At 45.8% G+C, this 21,895-nt stretch overlaps 1 protein-coding gene across 1 annotated transcript in view; it reads left to right on the forward strand.

The window, feature by feature from the left end:
- Positions 1-2,075: 2,075 nt before the first annotated feature.
- Positions 2,076-21,895, forward strand: part of KIT (KIT proto-oncogene, receptor tyrosine kinase) — an 89,042-nt gene continuing 69,222 nt past the window's right edge. Inside the window, exon 1 of the mRNA XM_077301994.1 lies at positions 2,076-2,419. Within this exon, the coding sequence (XP_077158109.1) occupies positions 2,362-2,419 (58 nt within the window). The 5' untranslated portion in view covers positions 2,076-2,361. The remainder of the gene's footprint in view (positions 2,420-21,895) is intronic.

Below are 21,895 nucleotides of genomic sequence, written 5' to 3' on the forward strand. Positions count from 1 at the left end.
GTTACATTATACACTGATGAAGTATATTGAAACAAGGGCAATTCACCGGGACTTGTTTATTGGAAACTAGCCTTCTCTTGTTAGGAGGTTCCCTCATTAAACTGTTTATCGAACCCGCATGGATTCATTTGTTCACTTGCTACATTCCCTGTACTCTGTTGATTAACTATTATTAATATGCCAGGGTTTCCAAATCTTCTGCCTTCAGGAAACCTGTTCTAAATGGGTATCTGACCTGACTCAGATGGCCTAGGCAAGCCCAATGCCGTCAGATCTCGGAAGCTAGGCAGGGTTGGCTTTGGCTAGCCCTTTGAAGGGCAACTTCTAAGGAATATCAGGGCCAGGAAGCGGGGTCAGTCTATGGCAAACCACCTCCAAATGTCTCTTGCCTAGCAGCCAGACAATCCTAGGCTCTCCTGGCTACATAGCACATGTGCCATCTGATAAATAAATCTGCTGAAGAATCTCCGCCCTGCATAGAGGACCTGAGGCACTGTGTTCCAGTGTGCTCCCTGAGTCCACATGGTGCACCAACAGATTGCTATGCTAGTGTTAGGCCTGCCTTCTTCCTTGCACCAGGAATGCGCTGTTTGCACTCTTTGGCAGTTGAATTTTAGAGGGAAAGATCAGTGCTAGACAAAGTGCCTTGGGGAGCTCATGGCTACAGAAATGCTCATAAACCTCTGAAGAACGCCAGGGATCCGAGGAGCACAGTTTGAAAACACTTTAGAAATGATTGGGTTTATGGACTGTGTGTACATGCCAAAGGCACAAATCCATTGCTTCAAACAAACAACGGGGGAGGGGAGATTTAATCTTGCTACAGTTACTGTGAGATATAAAAAAGTAACCAACAAATGATCTTCAAATACACTGATTTTTAGCGGGTGGGGTAATTTAATCTGACTCTAATCTGGAGAACTGGGTCTGATTCCGCACTGCTCCACATGCAGCTTGCCAGGTGACTTTGGCTGAGACACAGTTCTCATAGACTTATTATACTGGAGTGGTTCTCTTAGACCTCTCTCAGCCCCACCTACCTCATAGGGTGGGTGTCTGTTGTGGAGGACAGGAAGGAAATGGGGTTTGGACATTGCTTTGGGACTCCTTTGGGTAGTGAAAAGCAGGGCATAAGAATCAGTTCTTAGTCTTCTAATCTTAGATCTATCCCCACCCCACCCCCGCTCACCAAAGTCTCTTTGCTTATTGAAATTACCACTTTGCTGAGAGTATTTTGGGGCATTCTGAAAAAGGGACAAGAGAAGAGGAAACAAATCTAATTTTTTCTACCTGTCCTTCTGCATCTAGGTGTGTTTGTGTGTACACACAGAGAGAGAAAAGCACTTCTTCACTCACCATTCCTTTGGAAGCAGCTAAAGCAGCCCAATGAGCAAACATCAAATGGCACAAATACAGGTTTTCAATCTCTTAAAAAAATAAACAAAAGTGCCACATGATGCAGAGGAAAGAGGGCAGCAAGGCTTGCAGGGTGGAACAGATACAGCTATCTTACACCACTCGGCCGCATCACTGGCTCATTCCTGACATGCCCGTTTGGTGGCCTTGTGAACTGGCCACTCTTTTGGAATATACACGGGGAAAGAACTGCCTAGGTGATGGGCACAGTCCGGGGCCTTTTAAATCCCACTTTGTTTCACCTGGAGCGAAACGCACGTTTCTCTCTTTTTCCATTTATACCAGCGAGATTTCGGTGCGCCAAAGGCCGGCTGGATTGTTGCCTAAATGGTTTCCCTTCTAGACGCATCACCTCCCGTGGACCCAAATAGCTTGCCACTGAACATGCCGTAAAAATCGTCTTCGAACCACCCCCATTCCAATAAATGTGTTCTTTAAAGGCATCGGCTGGAAGGAATGGTGTCCCCCGTCGTATCAGAGGCACCTTTGCATCCTGTTTTTTTTCCCCTTCCATAAATTCAAAACTTTCAAATTAAAAACTATTTCTTTAGAGGCTTGGGGAAAGTCAGCAGGGAGAAGTCGGCGCGCCCCCTCTCCAAATTGCCCCTATAAAAAGGGAACGAGCTCCCTAACCGCCCATTAAAGCGCTTCCAACGAAAGAGCCCCTCCGCCGCAGCCTCCTCCTCCTCCTCTCCCCGCCCCCTCCCATTTCCCCCCCAGAAGCCCCGGGGGTCGGAGCCAGCGGGCTGCAGGAGTGAGTGACTGAGCGCGACAGGCGGAGGCGTGGCCGGAGGAGGGCGAGGCTGGGCGAGTCGCGCTCCCGGCGTGGAGTCTGGCTGGGCTTGCTGCGCTCGCTCGCTCGCGGCTCCTTTCTGCGCGCCGGGGACTCCAGAGCGGGATCGTGCGGCCAGGAGAAGGAGGAGGATCTGCCGGCCGAGCGGCACCATGCGCGGCTGCTGGGCGTGGGGCTTCGCGTGGCTGGCGCTGCTGTGCGCACCAACAGGTGGGGACCGGGCGGCTCGGGGAGTCCGTGGGAGGGAGAGTCCCCGTCGGGGGCCGAGGAGAGGGGCGCTGCGCCCTCGCCGTTTGGGCGGCTCTCCTGGGCGGGGGGCTGGTGTGTTGGGGGGGGGGGCGTCGGGCAGCACCAGACGCGTCCCCACCTGAGCCTCGGCAGCGGCCGGTGGTGGGGAAGAGGCGAGCTGGCTTTGCGCCCGACGGCGGGGGAGGGTTTCCCTGGAGTTAGCGCAAGTTTTGGAGGCAGGCAGCTCTGCCCCCCCCCCGAAGCTTCGGCGCCCCCTTCCCTTGAAAAAAGCCGGCTGGAGTCGCGGGTTCCCGCGAGGGTGGGAATGAAGTTTTCGCCTCGGCCTTTCGGTCCCTGGAAGGCTCGGAGTGCGCTTTCTTTTACGCACGGCTCTGATTCACTCCCCCGGGAAAACGACAGGAGAGGCGCTTGGAGCGCGCCGTGCACCCCTAAGGCGAAGGGCCGGAGCCTAGCCCCAGTCGGTTGGAGCCGTTGGACGAGCGCAGGACTCGCGCTAAAGGTCTAGGCGAAGAGGTTCTTTTGCAAGACCCGTGCCCGTCCGGAATAGGTGGAAGGGAGAGTTTGAGCTGGGTTGCAAGCGGTGGGTGTGACGCATCTGCAACCTGGCGTGGGTCTGCAACGCCGAGTCTGGCTCCATTTCGTCGCATTTCCTCGCCAGCAAACGTGCGGAGGGCTGCAGTCGGAATAAGGTTGTTGCGTGTCAGGCTCAGGTTGCAGCGATAGGTGCTGAAAACAGGGTGGGGGGGGGGAATTGTTCAGGATCTAGGGTGGTTTGGAAAAAGTACATCTCCCCCAGCATTGCTTTCCCGGTTGGTCTGGCTGCCAGAGGAACTGTACTGTGGTTGAACAAAGATCGTAGAAACGCCAGCCAACTGATGGAACAGGGTAAAACTCTCGACTTGCCTGTTTTTGCAAGTGTTTTGTCAGGTTGACAGAACAACACCCCACCCACCATGCCCCCAGCAGCAGGTGTGTGGTCACCACTTGACTGCTTGCTGGTGGCCGTGTCCAACCTGCCCTATGGATCCAGTGTCACATCCAGGACCCCTCTTCAGTCGCACCACTGCAAATGTGGCTTTCTGAGAGTCTGCCAACAATGCCAGATGCTAAAATTGCTCCTGGATGACGATGTAGCCAACTGAGAGCTGGTGCTTTCCTGTGGCCGCGCTTTGCTGCCTATTCGGTAGCGCTGTGGTTGTTCCCTTGTCATAAGCTGCTATTCCTCAAAAGCTGTGTGAATGATAGGAAGAGCCCAAGGTAGTTGCTGATGATGGACCAACAGAGAGGAAGGGCTCACTCACATTTTTGTAGCTATCAGTGTTGGAGCCCCACTAAAGTCATATTGCAGAGACAACCCTGAAGAAGACCCTTGCTGAACTTCTATCCATTTTTGTTTGGATCTCTGGGATGCCTTTGGACCGACCACACGTACCATGGGGGAAGTGAATTCATTATGGCCAGCGTGATATATTCTTAGAAAAGTTGGTTTTTATATGCTGCTTTTCACTACTCAAAGGAGTCCCTAAGTGGCTTACAGTTGCCTTCCCTTTCTCAGTCACCCTTTGAGGTAGGTGGGGCTGAGAGAGCTCTGACAGGACTGCTCTGTGAACAGCTCTATCAGGACTGTGACGAGCCCAAGTTCACCCAGCTGGTGGCATGTGAATCACCCCTCACTTGTCAGTTTAGAAGCCGCTGCTCTTAACCACTACACCAAGCTGGCTCCATCCCTACCCTGCTTTTCTATCCAAAGGGGACTTGGTAACTAACCACTGCACATTGCTGGTTCTGTACTTCACCAGCATGAGTGTGTCTGAAATATCTGACTGCTTATATTCAAGTGACTTGCATCACAGAAACAAAACACAATCTTTTTTCTTTTCTTTTTTTTTTTACAGATTAGTGACAAGGGTTCTTTCGCAGTTTCCTATTCCAAATAGGGGATATGGAATTTCCCAAAGTCAGTTGAAACACATTCAAATACGTTTAGGTTCAAGTTGCTAGTCAGCAAAAAGCAGGATGCTCAAACATTTACTGGGGGAAAAATGCTTTGGGACAGGGTAGTGGAGGAAAAAGTTTGTCCACGATTAGAAAGGGTCCTAATTTAAAACACTGTGCAAACGAAGCTGTTGCATGACTAGGATACTAGACATTGTATGGGGGAAAGGTTTTCTAAGATCCAAAATCCTTATAACATGAGAGTCAGGTTAACCACCGCTTGACCCAGAATAAGTTGAGTGCAAGCCTTTCGGCCACGTGAATAAGTGTGAATAAGTGCTCTCGTGCAGGTTTTAAAATAACATGTGGAAGGACTTTTGTGCATCATCACATAGTCTGCTGTTTTACGGGAGAGGCAGGGCCACACGCTTAGTAGACTGCAGTAACTGAATTTGCCACGGAGAGGAGATTTTAGCAGCCATTCAGTTATCAGTCTTGAACACCTGAAAATCTGCCTGTACTTATTAGACTTTTTAAGCCTCGTATTTTCAGCAAGCTGGTTTGGAATATTTGTCTTCTTCTTTCATAATGAGGGGACATGGTTGTGGACTCTGCTGCTTTGAGACTATCTTGTAATTGGCCCAAAATGTCTCTGCGGTTAAAGCGATCATTACAAAATATAGAAACAAAAATACACTCGAGATTGAGGCTGTCAAGCACCTTCCAGCAGAAGCTTTTTTCCAGCAGAGGGGAAACCAAAGTTACGTGTCTGTTCTTTTTTTTAATGTACATGGTTTTGTTTGTTCTATATTTGCCTGCTTTAAACTTGTGAATGGTTATGCGGCTTGGCATGCCATAAAGCTTTCCCGTGTGCTAATTAAACAACCCAGCAGTGGAATTTTGCTAATATAGAGTTTTTGGTCTCACCTGTGGATCTCCATGCTTGACCTTTTAATGACCCCCGTTTTGGATAGCCTTTTGCTGCATTGTGTTCAATGCCTGCTCATGCAGCTTGGTGATATATCTACATTATTAGTTTACCTCCCATTACTCTTGAGGTAAGGGACACTCCATAGATACTTTAGAGAGCCAACTTGGTGGAGGGGCTAAGACAGGGATAGTCAAACTGTGGCCCTCCAGATGTCCATGGACTACAATTCCCAGGAGCCCCCTGCCAGCATTCGCTGGCAGGGGGCTCCTGGGAATTGTAGTCCATGGACATCTGGAGGGCCACAGTTTGACTACCCCTGGGCTAAGAGCATGGGATTGAGTCCCCACTCCTCCACATGCAGCCAGCTGGGTGACCTTGGGACAGTCACAGTTCTCACAGCTCTCAGCCTCACCTACCTCACAGGTGTCTGTTGGGTGGAGAGGAAGAGAAGGTGATTGTAAGTCACTTTGAGACTCCTTCAGGTAGTAAAAAGCAGGGTACAAAACCCCTGCTCTTCTTCTTTTAATGCTTAGTTAAATGCAAGTAAAAAACCCTGCACCTAAACTGCATCACCTGCGAATGATGTACAGGGTTATAAGTTGGACCTTTTGCCCACAGTGTGAATACAAGTTGTTGTTGTTGTCAGCCATTCAGAGATATCCAACTCTTGGTGATCCCACAGCACAACTGTCGTCATGATTCCCAATCCTACACTGCCTTTCTCAGCCGTGCAGTGTTCTAGCCAGTGTCTACCTCAATCACATCCAACCACCGCACCCTTTGTCGGCCTTTGTCGTGAATACAAGTGGAGGGACTCAACACTGAACAGGCTGCTACATATATGTATTTTGCTTGCAAAGCCCACAAATGTGCTCTCCATTCAGATTTGTTGTGTACTCAGCAATTGGTTGTAGAGTACAAACGGCATTGTAGGAGGAAGTTTCAAAGTGCAGGTAAGATTTCAGGTTAGTCGCTTGACCCAGAGAGCACCTCTGACAAATGAGTTAGGACTGGCACATGAATTTGTTGTAAGAACATTTTGTTACAATCCAGAGAGTTGATTTGATGGTGTGAGGAAAACCAGGGCACTGCGTTGCAGTGTCTTGCAGAAGTCTTGCAGTGGGGTTCCATTATCCTCTCAGAATGAGACAAAGTCGTTGATGATAGGCCTGTCAGTGGTCATTATTAGCCTTGGCAGCCGAATGGAAATGTCATGCTCAGAAACAATGCAAAATCTAAATATGCTGAGGAGCAGCAACAACAAAAATGTCCAAAGATAACCACCTCCATCATGATCTTCTGGGATCATCTGGAGGCATCCAGTTAACCACTGTTGGAAACAAACTGCTGGGCTGAATAGGGTCTGGCCTAATCAAGCAAGGTGGCCCTATGATCAGCAATGAGCCAAGTCTTTGAGGCTTAGAAGTAGCCTGAGCAGGAATGTGATGATGGTGGTGTCTACAGGTAGGAATACAGACATTCCCACTTATACAGGATTGGCCTAGATCACCAGACAACCAGAAGCATCTTTTGCATGGCAGCAAGGTGTCAAAGTTGGATTGCAGTTCTCTGGTGGTGGTGGTGGGAGGAGAAGAGAGGTCACACTCCTCTTCCCTTGCTTTCCACTGTATGCTCTAAAACCATGTCTGTACTGGCCCACCATCCGCATACATAAGATAATGCACTTTGGTTGCATTTTAGAAGTAGATCTTCCCATTTTGTGCAGGGAAATCCAGCTGCAAAAGCACAATGTGAAAGTGCATTGTCCAGTGTGTGTGGAATGGGCTCTGGACATCTGGACAAAACCAGGGCTGCAATCTAGAGGATGGTCAATTACAGTTAAGCCTATTGGACTCCGGAAACAAGAGGTGTTGATGTCTTGTTTATCTCGATAAGGTTTAGTGTGGTTAATATCTGGACTGCATCCAAGGCAGTTTAAAAACGTCTTGTCCAGCAAAAAAAAAAGGCTTGCAAGGCAACCTTTTAAATAAAAGTTGAAGCAAATGCTTTGCTTTTAGGTCATGTCAGCAATGCTGTGTTGAGACAGGAAAACTTAAATAATTGAAAATGGATCACACATTGACACCTTCATTTGTGGCTGTGCGTTGGTGTGCTGCTAGAGTTGCTGAGTGTATTATGGCCGTGTTTCTACTAAGATCTGCCTTGATCTGCAAAATAATCATATGGTATTGCAAAGGTTCATTAATGGGCTGGGGTTTTACTCAGTATTTTTTCAAGTCCAAGGGATCAGGCAGATGGGTTAATCCGTGAAAATTAGGTTGTTTGTCTAAAACCCCTCTGCCGGCATCCCCCTCCCCAGAATGAGACCCACCACATCCAATCCATTGCCTGAAACATTGCTCAGAGTCAGTGTCATCTGCTGGTTGTGGCTTGAGGAAGTGTCTGCGTATGGCGGACTGCAGTAACCCTGAGCTAGCTGTGTAAAGCTCCGCTTGCTAAAGGCAGGCAGCACTTGTCCTTGGCCAGACCTCCAGCCATCGGGGTTGGTGGCACCCCCTTTTCTCTGTTTGTCTCCCTGGACAGCCCCTCATGGCAGGCCCTGCAACGCAACAACTCTGATGTGTGAAGCTACAGTCTGCACCTATGCACCAGTGGTACAGTTTTGCAGGAAGGACCGGGCAGCGTCCATCCTCACAGGCATAACTTTTCCTGTGAGCATGGGGCAGGGTTGGCTTCCATGCACATGGGCATCCACTGAACGTACATGTTGAGAGGAAATCAAGGCGGGTGGCCATGCCAGTCTGAAGCAGCAGAACAGTGGCACCCTTCAGACCAGCAAAGTTTTATTCAAGGGATCATTCAAGGGATTTTATGTGCATGCCTACATGCTTCTGAAGAAGTGTGCATGCCCCCAGAAGCTTATAGCTTGAATAAAAGTTTGCTAGTCTTAAAGGTGCCCCTGGTCTTGAACTTCAGCTGAGCGGAAAGGCATGCCTCCGTATCCCCACAATGTAAGTGGGCAAAACCAGCATCATAAGGCTGTTCTTCTGTTACGTGTCTTTTGTAACCACAGAAGCAGGCTCCCTTTGTGCAATTTTTTCAGGTGTGTCCTGCTTTTGGCAAGGGCGGTGCCACCTGCCCTGCCAGGCTCATGTCTGAGGTAACCCCCCAGGGACTCCTATTCCTTGAACAGCAGGAAGGGGAGAAGCTGAGGCCCTTCATTATTATAGCGGCAAAGGGCAGGAGGGGGAAGCGAGAGCAGTGCAGACAAGTTAATAGGTGGGATAGTTAAACACCCTCTTTAAATAAGGATTTGCAGGCTTCGAGCATTATTTGTAGCATTATTTGAAGCAAAGAATCAGGCATTATTTGGAGCAAAGAATCAGGCATTGTTGGTCTGCCACCTTGGCCTCTTTATTTGTTCTCTTTCTGACTGGCATTGGTTTTCTGACGTTTATTATTAATACTGTGTATTCCCCCCCCCGCAAAAAAAACCCCTGCTCCATCTCCATTACTAGCATCACATTTTCTTTTGAATGCGAGTGCTGCCTTTCTGTCTAAGACACACTGAAGGCAGCTCACAGTAAGGATGAAAACAAAATCACCCTGGTGGATGTGACCATTCCAGGTGGTAGTCCAGATTCAGAGCTGCAGTGCCATAACAAAGCCAGAGCGCAGATCTTTTTTTTCTTAAACTGGAGGGAGGGGGGAGGGGGTGAAAGGCAATGACCAGGGACTAAATGCATGGACAAACAGTCAGACTTTACCCAACAAATGGCCGAAGGATGACAGACATGGCACCAGGAGAACTCTGTCAAGAAGGGATTTTGCTTAATGTGATGTGGAGATCAAAAAGGCTCTTTGTCCTGTGAACACTCAGTTAAAAAGGCAGGGAAGGCTGATCGATGGCCCCAGTTGCCATACAGGTAGACTTGAAAGGAGGCAGTCCTTCAGGTTCGCTGTGGTGTAGTGGTTAAGAGCGGCAACTTCTAAGTTTGATTCCCCACTTCTCCACATGCAGCCAGCTGGGTGACCTTGAGCCAGTCACAGTTACCTTGGAACTCTCTCAGTCCCACCTACCTTACAGGGTTTCTGTTGCAGGGAAAAGAAGAGAAAGGCGTTTGTTAAGTCCCTTTGGGAGTCCTTTGGGTAGAGAAAAGCGGGGTACAAAAACACAGCTCTTAAAGGTGAACTCCAGCATTACAGCTGAGGAATAATGGCCCATGGCAATTGCAAAAGGTGTTATCCAGCAAATCTGGGAATAGGTGGCTAAAAATCTTTCCCTAGTTATGCAGTATCCCTAGAAACTTCTGTCAGGTCTCTGTTGGATGTTCTTTTCCTCAGGAAAAGCCTGGAAAAACAGGTCAGTCTCGCCGCTCGCAAAGAAGGTCATCAAACCTATACAGGCATCGATGTACGAGAAAAACTGGTGTGATTATTTTTATCGCTCGCTCCTTTGTTTAACTGTATTCGAACCTGGGGCTTGTTCTTTGGAGCCTTGCAGAAGGGAGCACTGTTTGTTTTTGCTCTGAGTGACATGTTGGATTAATATTGAGGAGAAGCGCACAGTACAGAAGACACACTGCCCTAATGGATCCCTTCCTGAGCAAACATGCGCAGACATTTACATTAGGTTTACTGTCTTTGTTTGTTGTTCCGCTTCGCTCCTTCTAATAGAGGAGAACTGGCACACAATCTAACATTAAATGTAACCTTCCTTATGGAAATGGAGCTGTTGCAGGCTTCAACTCTCCAGGTTCCCCCTCTTATATATTGTGATGAGTAGACGTCCGATCTTCCCATACAGTCTTTTCCTTTCACACTTTTGGCGGAAGTGTATATAGGATGACTTTCCTTTTGAAGTTCCTCCTATCTTTCCAAACCTTTCTGTTTGTTTTTAATAACGGTTTCAGAACTTCAAACTTTAAAAAAAAATCCCCAGTTGGCCCTGAATCTGTTAGAATAACCTTGTGGAAGTCACTATCTCCCTGCCTTGCATTCCTGGAATAGCTATTGTGATGATGAATTTGGATAATCATGATCCCCTTGGATGTAAGACAGGGTAAATATGATTGCATATTTGCATAGTGATGATAAGAGTAATGATAAAAAGAGAGAACAAAATGCCAAAGAGCTCTAGCAGTAGGTCTGCCCCATCTGCTAATTTGGGAAGGGACTGTGGCTCAGTAGTGGAGTATCTAGTTTATATGCAGAAGTTTCCAGGTTCAGTCTCCGGCTAACAAAGCATCAAGTCAAAGACCTATGCCAGAGCCCTCGGAGAACTGCTGCCAGTCAAAGTAGGAGTACTGAGCTTGAGAGACAAATTGTTTGAATCAGTATAGAATCATAGAATTGGAAGGGGCCTTACAAGCCATCTAGTCCAATTCCCTACTCAATGGTCAGCCTAAAGCATACATAATTATCTGTCCAGCCGCTGCTTAAAGACTGCCAGTGAGGGGGAGCTCATCACCAGCTGATTCCACCACTGAACTATTCTAAGGCTCCCCCCCCTGATATTTAGCTGATCCCTTTTTACACATAGTTTAACAACGTTTACTGCAGGTCTTCTACTCTGCTGCCAACAGGAACCACTTCCTGCCCTCCTCCAAGTGACAGCCTTTCAAATACTTGAGAGCAACCCTGTCCCCTCTCCACCTCCTCTTCTCCAGGCTGAACATTCCCAAGTCCCTCAGCCTTTCTTCATAGGGCTTGGTCTCCTGGATCATCCTCCTCATTTTTCTCTGCACCCTGCATAACTCAGCCTCACGTGATCATTGTGGTACCTTATCACGTCAGTTTTATTGACCCTACTTACTTGTTGTTGCATGGAGACACTAGTGAAAACTGTGAGCAGGTGTTGTGTTAATTGTCATAACAAGAGAAGAACATGACAAACTTAACACTTATTGCAGTGTGAGCTTTGGTAAACCAGAACTTGCTTTGTCACATGCATGAGGTATCCTGAAAATTTAGCGTGATCATATGAGCCCATATGGTCTTCTTAACTTACCTGTTCCTGAATCTTCACCTCAGCAGAAGTTCACTGTCATTTTTTTACTACATAAATCTACAAGGTTATTCGATGTAAACTTATGCAGCCATCTACGACTTGCTTACAGCTTATCAATAACTAGTATTGACAATTGGGCATAGCTAATTTGCATGTTTTTTAAATGCTGACGTCATTTAAAAAATCGTGAATGCTTGGCATCGTCATCAGCAAAAGGAAACGTGGTCGCCAAAGGATCGGCTGGCTTGACATGATCAAAGCCAACCCAGGAATGAATCAACTAAAAGAAACAGTCATTGACAGCGGCACGTGGTGGAACCTTTCCTATAGAATCGCCGAGGGTCGGACACGACTGAACGGATGACATCATCATCAAAATGCCGAAGACAAATTGATGTATACTGCGAAGTATCGTCTGCACAGGATTTGTTTTACTTTCTGCTTCACCCTCACTGGTTCCCTAGTAGCCTAGAGAGAGTTCTGAGGAAAGAAGAGGAGTTGGTTTTTATACCCCCGCTTTTCACTTCCCGATGGAGCCTCAAAGCGGCTTACAATCTCCTTTCTTTCCTCCTCCCACAACAGACACCCTTTGAAGTATATGGGGCTGAGAGAGCTCTGAGAGAACTGTTACTGGCCCAAGGTAACCCAGCTGGCTGTATGTGGAAGAGCAAAGAACTGAACCTTGCTGTCCATATTAGAGCCCCCTACACCAAGCTGGCTCTTGTGGTGCTGATGGTCATGGTGGAATCCAAAATTCCATCTGACATCCTGTGGTTTTTGTCTTCCTGCTTTTGCTTCATTTTAGTTGTGTGCCTTATAAAGAGTATGGCAGACTTCTGCAGAGATATGCTCAGAAGTGTTGCCATCTTTTATCCAATAAAAGTGTGTGTGTGTGTGGTATCATCTGACAGGATATAATGTTCAGTTCTCAGCTTTACAGGCTATGTACAAACAGAAATCTTGAAGTAATCATCCCATTTTCTCTTGAAAACGTACTTATGCCCTAGTACCGATTTTTAAATATGTCAAGTTAAATGGACATTTTCAATCACAGACACCAGTGTCAAAGTTGACATCCCCATACTTTGCCCTGTTTGAGGCAGAGCACTCCTGGTTCCTCACAAGGGGTATTGTGCGTAATAAGGGGCTCATTCCATCTTGCAGGTGTTGTCATTTGGGCCTCTCTGCCTACTTGACCCATATCTTCTTAAAGGCCAGAGTTAGCTATGAGGCAATAGGTGCTTCATGATAACCTGCAGCCTACAGAATGGGAGCAAGTGGAATCAGGAGTGATGAGGTAATTTTTTGGAATGTTTCCGCAACAGCGCGTCCTGATTGGATTGTTATCATCCCTTGAGGCTGGTTGGTAAAAAAATTATATAATTGAGCTAAGAGCCTCGAGGAAAACTTGTCTGGATTTGGATGGACTGAAGACCAGGACTCTGGTATGCTGAGACTGTAAGGGACTGCAACATAGAAAACATGCTTGAGCTATAGCCTTTGACTGGAAGTCTGTGCCATCTGATGCAGATCTCAAATGTGTCAGGTAGTTAAGCTGGATTTCCTTGTTTTCCTTACTGTAAGATATTCAGATTTGTGTGTTGCCTATAGATTAAATTGTTTCTGAAACATGATTCAGATAAATTCTGCAGATATTGTTCAAGGGTTGTTCTCTTGGGCTCACCAGCTCTGGGAACCCTAAGGGATTCAGTGTGGACTCCTTGTCACCCTGTCTTTACATAGCTTGTTCCCAGTCTTGGTCCATTTCCCACTTTGGAAAAAGGGCATCCATTCACCTAAGCGGGTTTTCTTCTCATTTTGAGTATTTGCATGTCCTTGTGATCAAGACCCTGCTCTTATCTCTCAGTTATTTCATTCTCTCGAGTGGATTTTCAGCCTCTGAGGCTCCTACGTCTCCCAGTTACCCTTGTACAGAAGAAGAAAACCCACTGTGTAGTAGCAACGCAACTAAGAGTTTATACAGTGTGGAAAACATTTATGCTATGATTTAAAAGTGTGTAACTGTAGGAATCTCGCTGGAAATTCCGGATCCAAATGAGGAATCGATAAATCCTGTGTTTTGCTTGTGAATGCTCCCTTAGTGGACCCCAGCCGAAAACTTCACTGCACAGGTGCCATATCTTCATGATTTTATTGCAGAGTAACAACTCCTAAAATGCGAAGGACTGTGAGGTAGGTGTTGTTTGTGCCTTTAAAGCACTGGATATACTTGGATCTTACTTTGTTGTGTTGTTACTACACAGTGGATTTTCTTCTTTTGTAAAACTGCAAGAGATTATGGACCCCATTTTGTATTCTTGCCCAGTTATCCTGGCACAATGCACATGGACAAAAGAGTGGTTTCCCGATTAAGGTAGTCTTCTTTGTGCCCATGTAACCCCATCAAACGCCATTCAGGTTTCAGCCGTGGTTGAATGGACATGTCCCATTTCAGAATTCATCCACTCTGAGTCTTCCAGTGAACTGTAGGGTAAAAAGGCATATATCCCTCTGCCCGGGGGGAAGAAAACTGTCTCTTCAACACACCCAACACCTGCCAGCCCACAGGGCAAGAGAGCTCAGGTATGCTTTCACTAAATAATTGGTTCAACCTCACTGTTTACCCGAGAGCAGTTTCCTCTCTTTCTCTATTTGTTTTGGAGTGGAGTTGTTGACTATATCCTGTCTTCACTTCAGCATTTAAAGACAGATATGTACTAAATGTTGTCCCCCCTAGACAGATATGTACTAAATATTTGTCAGGATTAAAATGCAATAGCAAGGATGTGGTAATACTTCAGCCCCCCTGTATCAGTCACACTAGGTGATGGTAAAACGCCTACGCTCACATGGTGGTCATGTGGCTACTGTGGCCCATGTCCCACTTTGTAGCATGCCCATCATAAGTTTATACACTTGTTTATAGTGGAAGTTTTTAAAGCAAGGTGGCATAAAAATCAAAGCTGTTAGTCAAGTTGAACCCTTGAGGGTTCATCATGACCAGTTCTTATCCTCTACTGTAGCTCAAGTTAAGCATGTGTAACTAAAGGAAAACTTGTATTTTCCCCCCACAGTCTCTGGCATCCATTTTGTTCCATTCCTCTGCAGCCTCGCACCTGGAGAATTTTCACTTGTAAGCTTGTCTAGGCAGGGACCTTTTCATTGTCCCTTGGTGAAATGCAGCATCTGCTGATGGCACAGAATAAAATGTCTGCTTCCTATAATAATATTGAGCTAGCTTAATAATGAAGAGCACAAAATTGAATACTTTTTTTCTGTCTGTTATATCTTTTAAGTAGCTTGGAGAGTCTAAATGTTTAGGAAGCAGACCTTTCATTTCATCCGACTATTTAAAATTAGCACGTTAGAAGAGGAGGAAGTAGTGAAAGGTGGAGGGGAAAAGGCACCAGAAAGTCATTATCAGCACAGAGACGCACACACCACAATCCGTGACACTTAATTTACGAGGTATGTTTTGCAGCCAGATAGCATTAATAACTGAGTGCTTTTCGTGCCCGTCTGTCATTTTTACTCTTCTTTGAGAAGCATCATCCCACATGGTTTTCCTCTTCACATTTGCACACTGCTTTACAGATGTTGTTTTTCTTTGTAGTGTAGTACAAACATCTTCCCAGGATTTTGACTCATTTCCTCAAGACTCCTTCAGCTGTTTTAAAAGGACAAGAGGAAATTAGCTCTAATATCCTGAATGGCATTTAAAAAAAATTGTGTGTAATACTAGACTAGTGAAATCTCAGTTTATTTGCAGATGTGCTTTTTCACCTTATGTTTTTTCCCCCTCTTCCAGGCAACACTGATATGCTTCATGTTTCTGTTTCTCATTTTTCATTCTTCTTGGGCTAAACCCTAGTTCTTACTCGGCCCAGTTGAGCGTGGTCAAGCATGTGCTTTGGATCTGTATTAGAATATAGTTCAATATGACAAACCTGTTCTGCACATTTCACACCGTTTTTCTGAACATCTCATTTTAACCAAAGGTTGAACAAGACTACTTGAATTGTATCTGGGCTGCATATAACTCATGCTTCTAATTTGGTGCCTTGTTTTTGAAGGATCTAATAGGCAACATAGATATGCTTTCAGAGAGACAATAACATTATGCACGGGTGTTGTTTCTGAAAGGATTATGTGACATCTTCCAGAAGTACAGATTTGTGTGGCCTTTGTATTTGAAGGCTTTGTCCTGTCTTTGCTGGGATCATTTCCAAATGTGGATCCTCCCCATGGACAAGGTCCAATTCCTAGAATGGGGAAGAAGGGGCTCATTTCCTACATCTCAAAATCAAAACATATCTGTGAACTAGCAATCAAGCCCGCTGCAGCTAAATGCAGCGGGCGCTAGACCACGGAGCCCCCGGCATTTGCGCGGAGCGCGGCTGCCGGGGCTCCGTTTGTCAGTGGGCTGACGCTGCGAGAGGCGCTTCATGCCTCTCGCAGCATCAGGCTGTTGGGCAGGGGTTCCCTTTGCGGGCGGTTCCCGGGGTTCCCTTTGCGGGCGGGATGAAGCAGTGAGAGGCGCTTTGCGCCTCTTGCCACTTCAGCCCGCTGGGCAGGGAGCCCCCGGCAGCCGCGCTCTGCGCGGCTGCCAGGGGCTCCCTTGCCGGCGGCCTGACGCATCGGAGGCGCTTTGCGCCTCTCAACGCGTTAGGCCGCCCTCAAGGAAGCAACTGCGAGCCGCGCTCCGCGCGGCTCACAGTTGCTTCCTTCAGCAGGTTAGGAATTGGCCCGGCCGATGGTCTGTCAGGAGGAAGGGGCCAATCCGGCCCCTTCCTCATCACGGACAAAGCCCTCCGCCTGAGGGCTTAGCGAATTATTTAGTCCGCGGCGACCCCGGCGCCGCGGGCGTGTTAAGGATGTTTGGTTTCCTGTGAACTGGCTGGTTTCTCCAGCCCTTCTGCGGCTTCATCCTCCACATCTCTTTTGGGCTTCGGACTAAGGCTGCTTATCTTACTATGTATTATTCTTCCACCTTCACCAGATTCTCTGAATGTTCCTTTACACCTCAGGTCCCGTGTGCATGTTTGAAAATCAGGAGACTCACCCAACTTCGTTCTTGCCAGCTGAAGTCATATGGACATAGCTAACCATGATGTCATCAGGGCCAACAACGTCACTTTTTAGCAACCCTCACCTTCCTGCCAATGCGTCCCTTGGGGTCCCTCTGCAGAAATGTTTATATTATAGATTTATTCCCTTAGGCCAAAAATGACATTTGATGTCCACCTTTTGTCCTGTGTAAGTCTACTAAAAAATACATGATGGACCATGTGAGGCTGAGTTCTCACCGCTTTTTAAAAAGACTTCGAAGGAGTTGTCTTGTAAGTTTGTCTCATGATGACTGTAAAAATCATGTGGGAAGGATTTAACACATTAAGACAGTTGTGTTGCTCATCTGCTCTTGAATTCTGAAGGTCCTTGTGTAGATTCTCTGCACTAGCTCCTTACAGCAATCCTTCCTTCAGAATGTTTTTCGCTAATGGCTTTTGGGAACATCATTGTTTGTGGAACACATCCTGCTAGGTCAGCCTTTCTTGACTTTTTTTTTACCATAGAGAAATTCCTGAAACATTCTTCAGGCTTCAAGAAATCCCAAAAGTGCTGTGATCATGCAGAATATGGTTGGGAACATAGTTGTATACATGCCCACCCAGGGGCCCTCTCCTTCCTACTCCCTCCAGGCCCATTGTTGACCGTTTTGGGAGTGGGTGGGTGGGTGGGCCAATGTGAACATATATGGCTATATCACCTGTTAAGTATTTAACAAATTTAAAAAATATCTTAAAAATTAATTAATGGCCATCCATTTGGGAAACCCTTCCAGGGCTTGTGTTAGGTTATGACACTGTGGCTTATATAAAATAGTGTTTTGTTTTGCAAATATGTTCAGCCCAGATTGAAACAGACAATGAAGATGATGCCTATCAACCTACTAGTATTAGGTAATTGTTTTCAGAAAGATCTGGTCTGAATATTGAGAGAGATTGTATGTGTGGATTCTGTGGTCCACAGTTATCAAAAGGCCCGACATTTGTGGGTACAATTTCATATGCTTAAGTTCTGTGAATTTAACTGTGCTTTAGCTTAATCATCTGTGCCCGACAAAGTTTGAATCTAGTGGCACCTTTAAGACCGACAACATTTTATAAAAGGTATATGCTTTTGTGCGCAGGCATGCTTCTTCAGATACAGTATCAAATACTGTAGATGTGTACTTTCACACCTTGAGTAAAACTTTGTTGGGGGCTACTGGACTCAAACTTTGTTCTGCTTCAGGCCAACACAGCCACCCAGCTGAATTTATCCGTGCTCAAGTGTATTCTAATTGTTCTCAGAAATTTATGCAAGTGACTTTCACAATACCCTGTAGAGATGTATTCTGTATATTAATTATGTATTGGATGCATTTTCAATTAAGCCTTCAGTAAGTGAATATTTTCTCATACTTGAGGTTTGTATGGTGTTTTCCTAACTGTATGATGTCACCATTTATTTATTTATTTTTACACTCATACCCCATCCATCCCTAGTTAAAAGGCCAAACTGTATCTCTTCAGATGAAGTGCGATCCAGTCCACATAGGGATGGATTTGTACTAAAGGGCCCTGCTTTCTCAGTTCCACAGTGGCTGTAAGACAGAGGTCTTCCACCAGGTTTGGGGTGAGGCCACAGTAATTAGATCTAGGACCCCCCCCCCCCCCCCCGATTGACTAGAACAGCAGCCACTCTCTGGCTACCATCTATCAGGGTAGTCAAACTGCAGCCCTCCAGGTGGCAGGGGCTCATGGGAATTGTAGTCTATGGCCATCTGGAGGGCTGCAGTTTGACTACCCCTGATCTATCCTCCAAGGCAGTGGGTTGGGAAGTTGTGAAGTTGAAGTGGGTGATTTTTTCATCACCAGGGTAGGATAGAGTATTTTACTGGGGTTTTATTGTGGGGTTTTAAATGTGTAACCCACCATAAGCTGGCTTGGCTGAGAGTGGTGGGCTATAAATCAAATAAATAATAACAATCAATAATATAATCATAATAAATATTCCATCAACAGAAAGGTGGCATTAATTTCCACCATTTCCTTCTTTATACTGCAGACACCAAGGAGTAGCATTTTAGTAGGGTCACTAGGCTGCAAGGAGGGGAGAAGTGACAGACACGTTCTGTTCTGCAGATGGAAATGTATCTTCTTAGTTTGAAAATTTAGTCTGGATCCAACCCATCACCTGGTCAAGATGGAGGCAAGGATTTGACCAAATTCCCAGTTTTCTTTTTGTTTTTGGTAAAGCATAAAGTGGGAAGAAACATGTTGATTTTAAGCATACATCATTTGGAAGTAAGGTCACCTGTAATCACTTGATAACATTTGAGATAAGAATGCAATTCCTGAGAGTGCTTGTAGCTTCAGGGTTGTACCAGAGCCCTGTAAAATAAATCCTAAATTTGAGACACGCTCTCCCCCAAAGCAATTACGTTGATTTGTTATAAATGTTCTTTTGAAAGAAAATGTTTTAGTTTTTTAAGATGCAGGTACAAAGAACATGTAGTTCTATGCTTAACTTTGTAATGATTTTACTATAACGATTTAGATAAACTGATTATGAACGTAACTGATTATGTTCAGTTAGTAACATAATCAGCCACATGTTTTCGAGTCTGCGCTTTTCCCTGTGATTAGTGTTGCATTTATCTCTTGAATACATAATTAATCAGTGTAACTTCTAAGAATATGGGAACTGAAGTTTCAGAGAATTATTTTGTTTAGAGCCGTCATGGTGTAACAGTTAAGAGCAGCAGACTGTAATCTGGAGACCCGTTTTGGATTCCCCACTACTTCCCCACTAGCCTGCCAGTCACAGTTCTTTCAGAACTCTCTCAGCCCTACCTACCTTGCAAGGTGCCTGTTGTCAGGAGAGGAAGGGGAAAACATGGTAAGCCGCGTTGAGACACCTTAAGGTAGAGAAAAGTGGGGTATAAAAGCCAATTCTTCTTCTTGCTGCTTCTTGTTTTTGAAGCTTTTTAAAAACATGGCCCTGTTATTGAAACTGCCTAGCCATCGAAAATCCTCATTAAGCAAACTTCAGAGCCACACTAACACTGAATGTTAGAAATTAAAAGAAGACAGACTCAACTACTGCTCTTAATTCTGACTTGTTTGAATTGCGGGTGCTCTGAAATGCAAGAATCTAGTTCTGAACCATATCGGCTCTGAACTTGTGAAATGTTTTGGCAGCAATGCCATTGGGATATTCCCCCCTGGAACTGTGACAAATTAATTGTGCTATTTGGAAGGAGAGAGAACAAAGCGAATGTGCATTGCCGTTTCTTTTCTGGGAGAAGGAGTTTTAGCTTGGCGAAGCTCAACAAACTGAGAATACATCTTCCTCAGGGTGTCAAGTGAGCTCTTGAAAACAAAGGCCGGCTAGAAACATAAAGCCCAAGGGATAAGACATTGTTGGTCCTAATTGATGACCTGTTTTAAAGGTGAGCTTGGTGTTCACACAATATCTGGTTTAAATTGGGCTGCTAACCACAAGTCAGGTGTCGTACAAGTGCTGTTCCACTGGTAACCTCTTTTGCCTCAGCCAGCCTTAAGTTTAAATCATTCCTTAAGCATCTTTTGAAAATTAGAAGTAGCTTTCCAATAGGATCTTTTCAAGGAAATACGTTCAGATGGACTGAAACATAAATAGAAAAAGAATAAGTAGAACAGTGTTAGTTTGGTGGCAAGTGGCATGTAGCTGTTTCAGCAGCTTGTTTTGAGAAATTCCTGGGGTTTAAGAATTTATATGGAAAGCACAGAAAATGAATTGAAGGTGAAATTTCCTGCCTTTCAGTGTTAATGTCTATTGCATATTCTTTTGCCTAGTGACAATTTCCTCCATGTGCAGTTTTTATATAGCACAGGTTCTTGGGCTTTCCTGTTCTTCAACATTTCACCTCATGATGGAAGAAAAAAAAATGCTAACTTTGTGCTTTAAATATTTGTTTTTAACCCAAACTTGGACTTAATACTTAACAACCTACCAAGGCAGTGTTTTTTTTGTTTTTTAAATAGGGTATCCAGTTGTCATCCAAGATTTAGAGCCACCTTGCTCTAAATTAACAGTGGTGGCCTCTAATCTGGAGGACCAGGTTTGATTCCCCATTCTTCTTCCACACTGAAGGGTTCATATGTGCCTTGTGCTCAGACAGCTGCATTGGCTTCCAGTGGAGTTCTGGATAGGTTGAAGGTGCTGGTTTTGACCTTAAGACCATTCGTGGTCTGGGCCTGGTAGACCTGAAGGACCACCTCTCTGAATATACCCCCCAAAGAGCACTACGCTCTGCTGGTTCCAACAGGCTAGTGCTCCCTGGCCCAAGAGAAGTCTACCTGGCCTCGATCAAGGCCGGGGCCTCTCAGTCCTGACCCCCCCCCCCCCATATAGTGGAATGAGCTCCCATAGAAGATGTGGGACTGTTGGCATTCATTGAGTTCTGCACAGGGCCTGCAAGATGGAGCTCTTGCACCAAGCATTTGGTTAAGGCCAGGTGGCCTGGAAAATCTAGAAGCCCTTCCCCCTTACAACACCCTGATAAATGGGACCAGGCCAGGAAATTAAGAGGATGCTGATATTCGTAACAGGTTAGTTATTATGGTTTTATTGTATTACTGGTTGTGCTGAGAGGAGCTGTTTATAAATCCAATAAAATAAATCACATGCAGTCAACTGGGTGACCTTAGGCCAGTCACAGTTCTCTCAGAGCTCAATCAGCCTTCAGCATCACCTACCTCAATGGTTGTTTGTTGCGGGGCGAGGAAGAGAAGGCAATTGTAAGCCTTCTCTTTGAGACTCCTTTGGGTATTAGAAAGGGGTACAAAAATTCTATTCTAAGAACTACTTACCTGAAGTACCTTTATGAGGCAGTTGAATGTTATCTGTTCTACTTCAACTGTCAAGCACAAATGACAGAAGTTTCATAAGATCAGCAAGATGTGAGGAACTTGTTCAGGACCCTGCCTATCCCCTAGCTAGATGTAGTAATATCTTAGGGCTTTTAGGTTATTTTTTTCCTAGAATTTCCTGGATTGTAATGAGAAAAGAACCTTTTCTGGTATGGAATCAAGGATCTATTAGATCAGTAGTCACCAACCTTTTCTTTAAGTAGAACTGTCTCTCTTGAAATATATATCTCAAACTGTTGCTCTACCCCCCACCCCCCCACCCCTCCAGCATATTGCTAAGTTCTTTTTTTGTCCAGAAAAAAGCACCATAAATGAAGCTATCAGTTGAGTGGGTGAAGACAAATCCTATGAATTACAAGCTTTTTAATAAAGCAGCAGTTTAGTGCAGATCCTTTCTCAGTGCTTTCCTAGATCTTGCGGTGTTCCCCAACCACTGGGCCGTGGCCTGGTACCGGGCTGCGATGGGGGGGAGGCACCGGCGCACCAGCAGCCGCGCCTCCCTCCCCCCTGTGCCACTTCCTGGCGCAGCAAGTGCCGTGCTGTGGGGGGTGGAGGCACCTATTGCGCCTGCGCATTTGTGGGTGCCCGCGCCTCCCCCTCTCAGCATGGTGCTTGCTGCGCTGGGAGGCGGCCGATCACAG

The sequence above is a fragment of the Paroedura picta genome, chromosome 10, assembly GCF_049243985.1.
Source record: "Paroedura picta isolate Pp20150507F chromosome 10, Ppicta_v3.0, whole genome shotgun sequence".
NCBI classification, from domain to species: Eukaryota; Metazoa; Chordata; class Lepidosauria; order Squamata; family Gekkonidae; genus Paroedura; species Paroedura picta.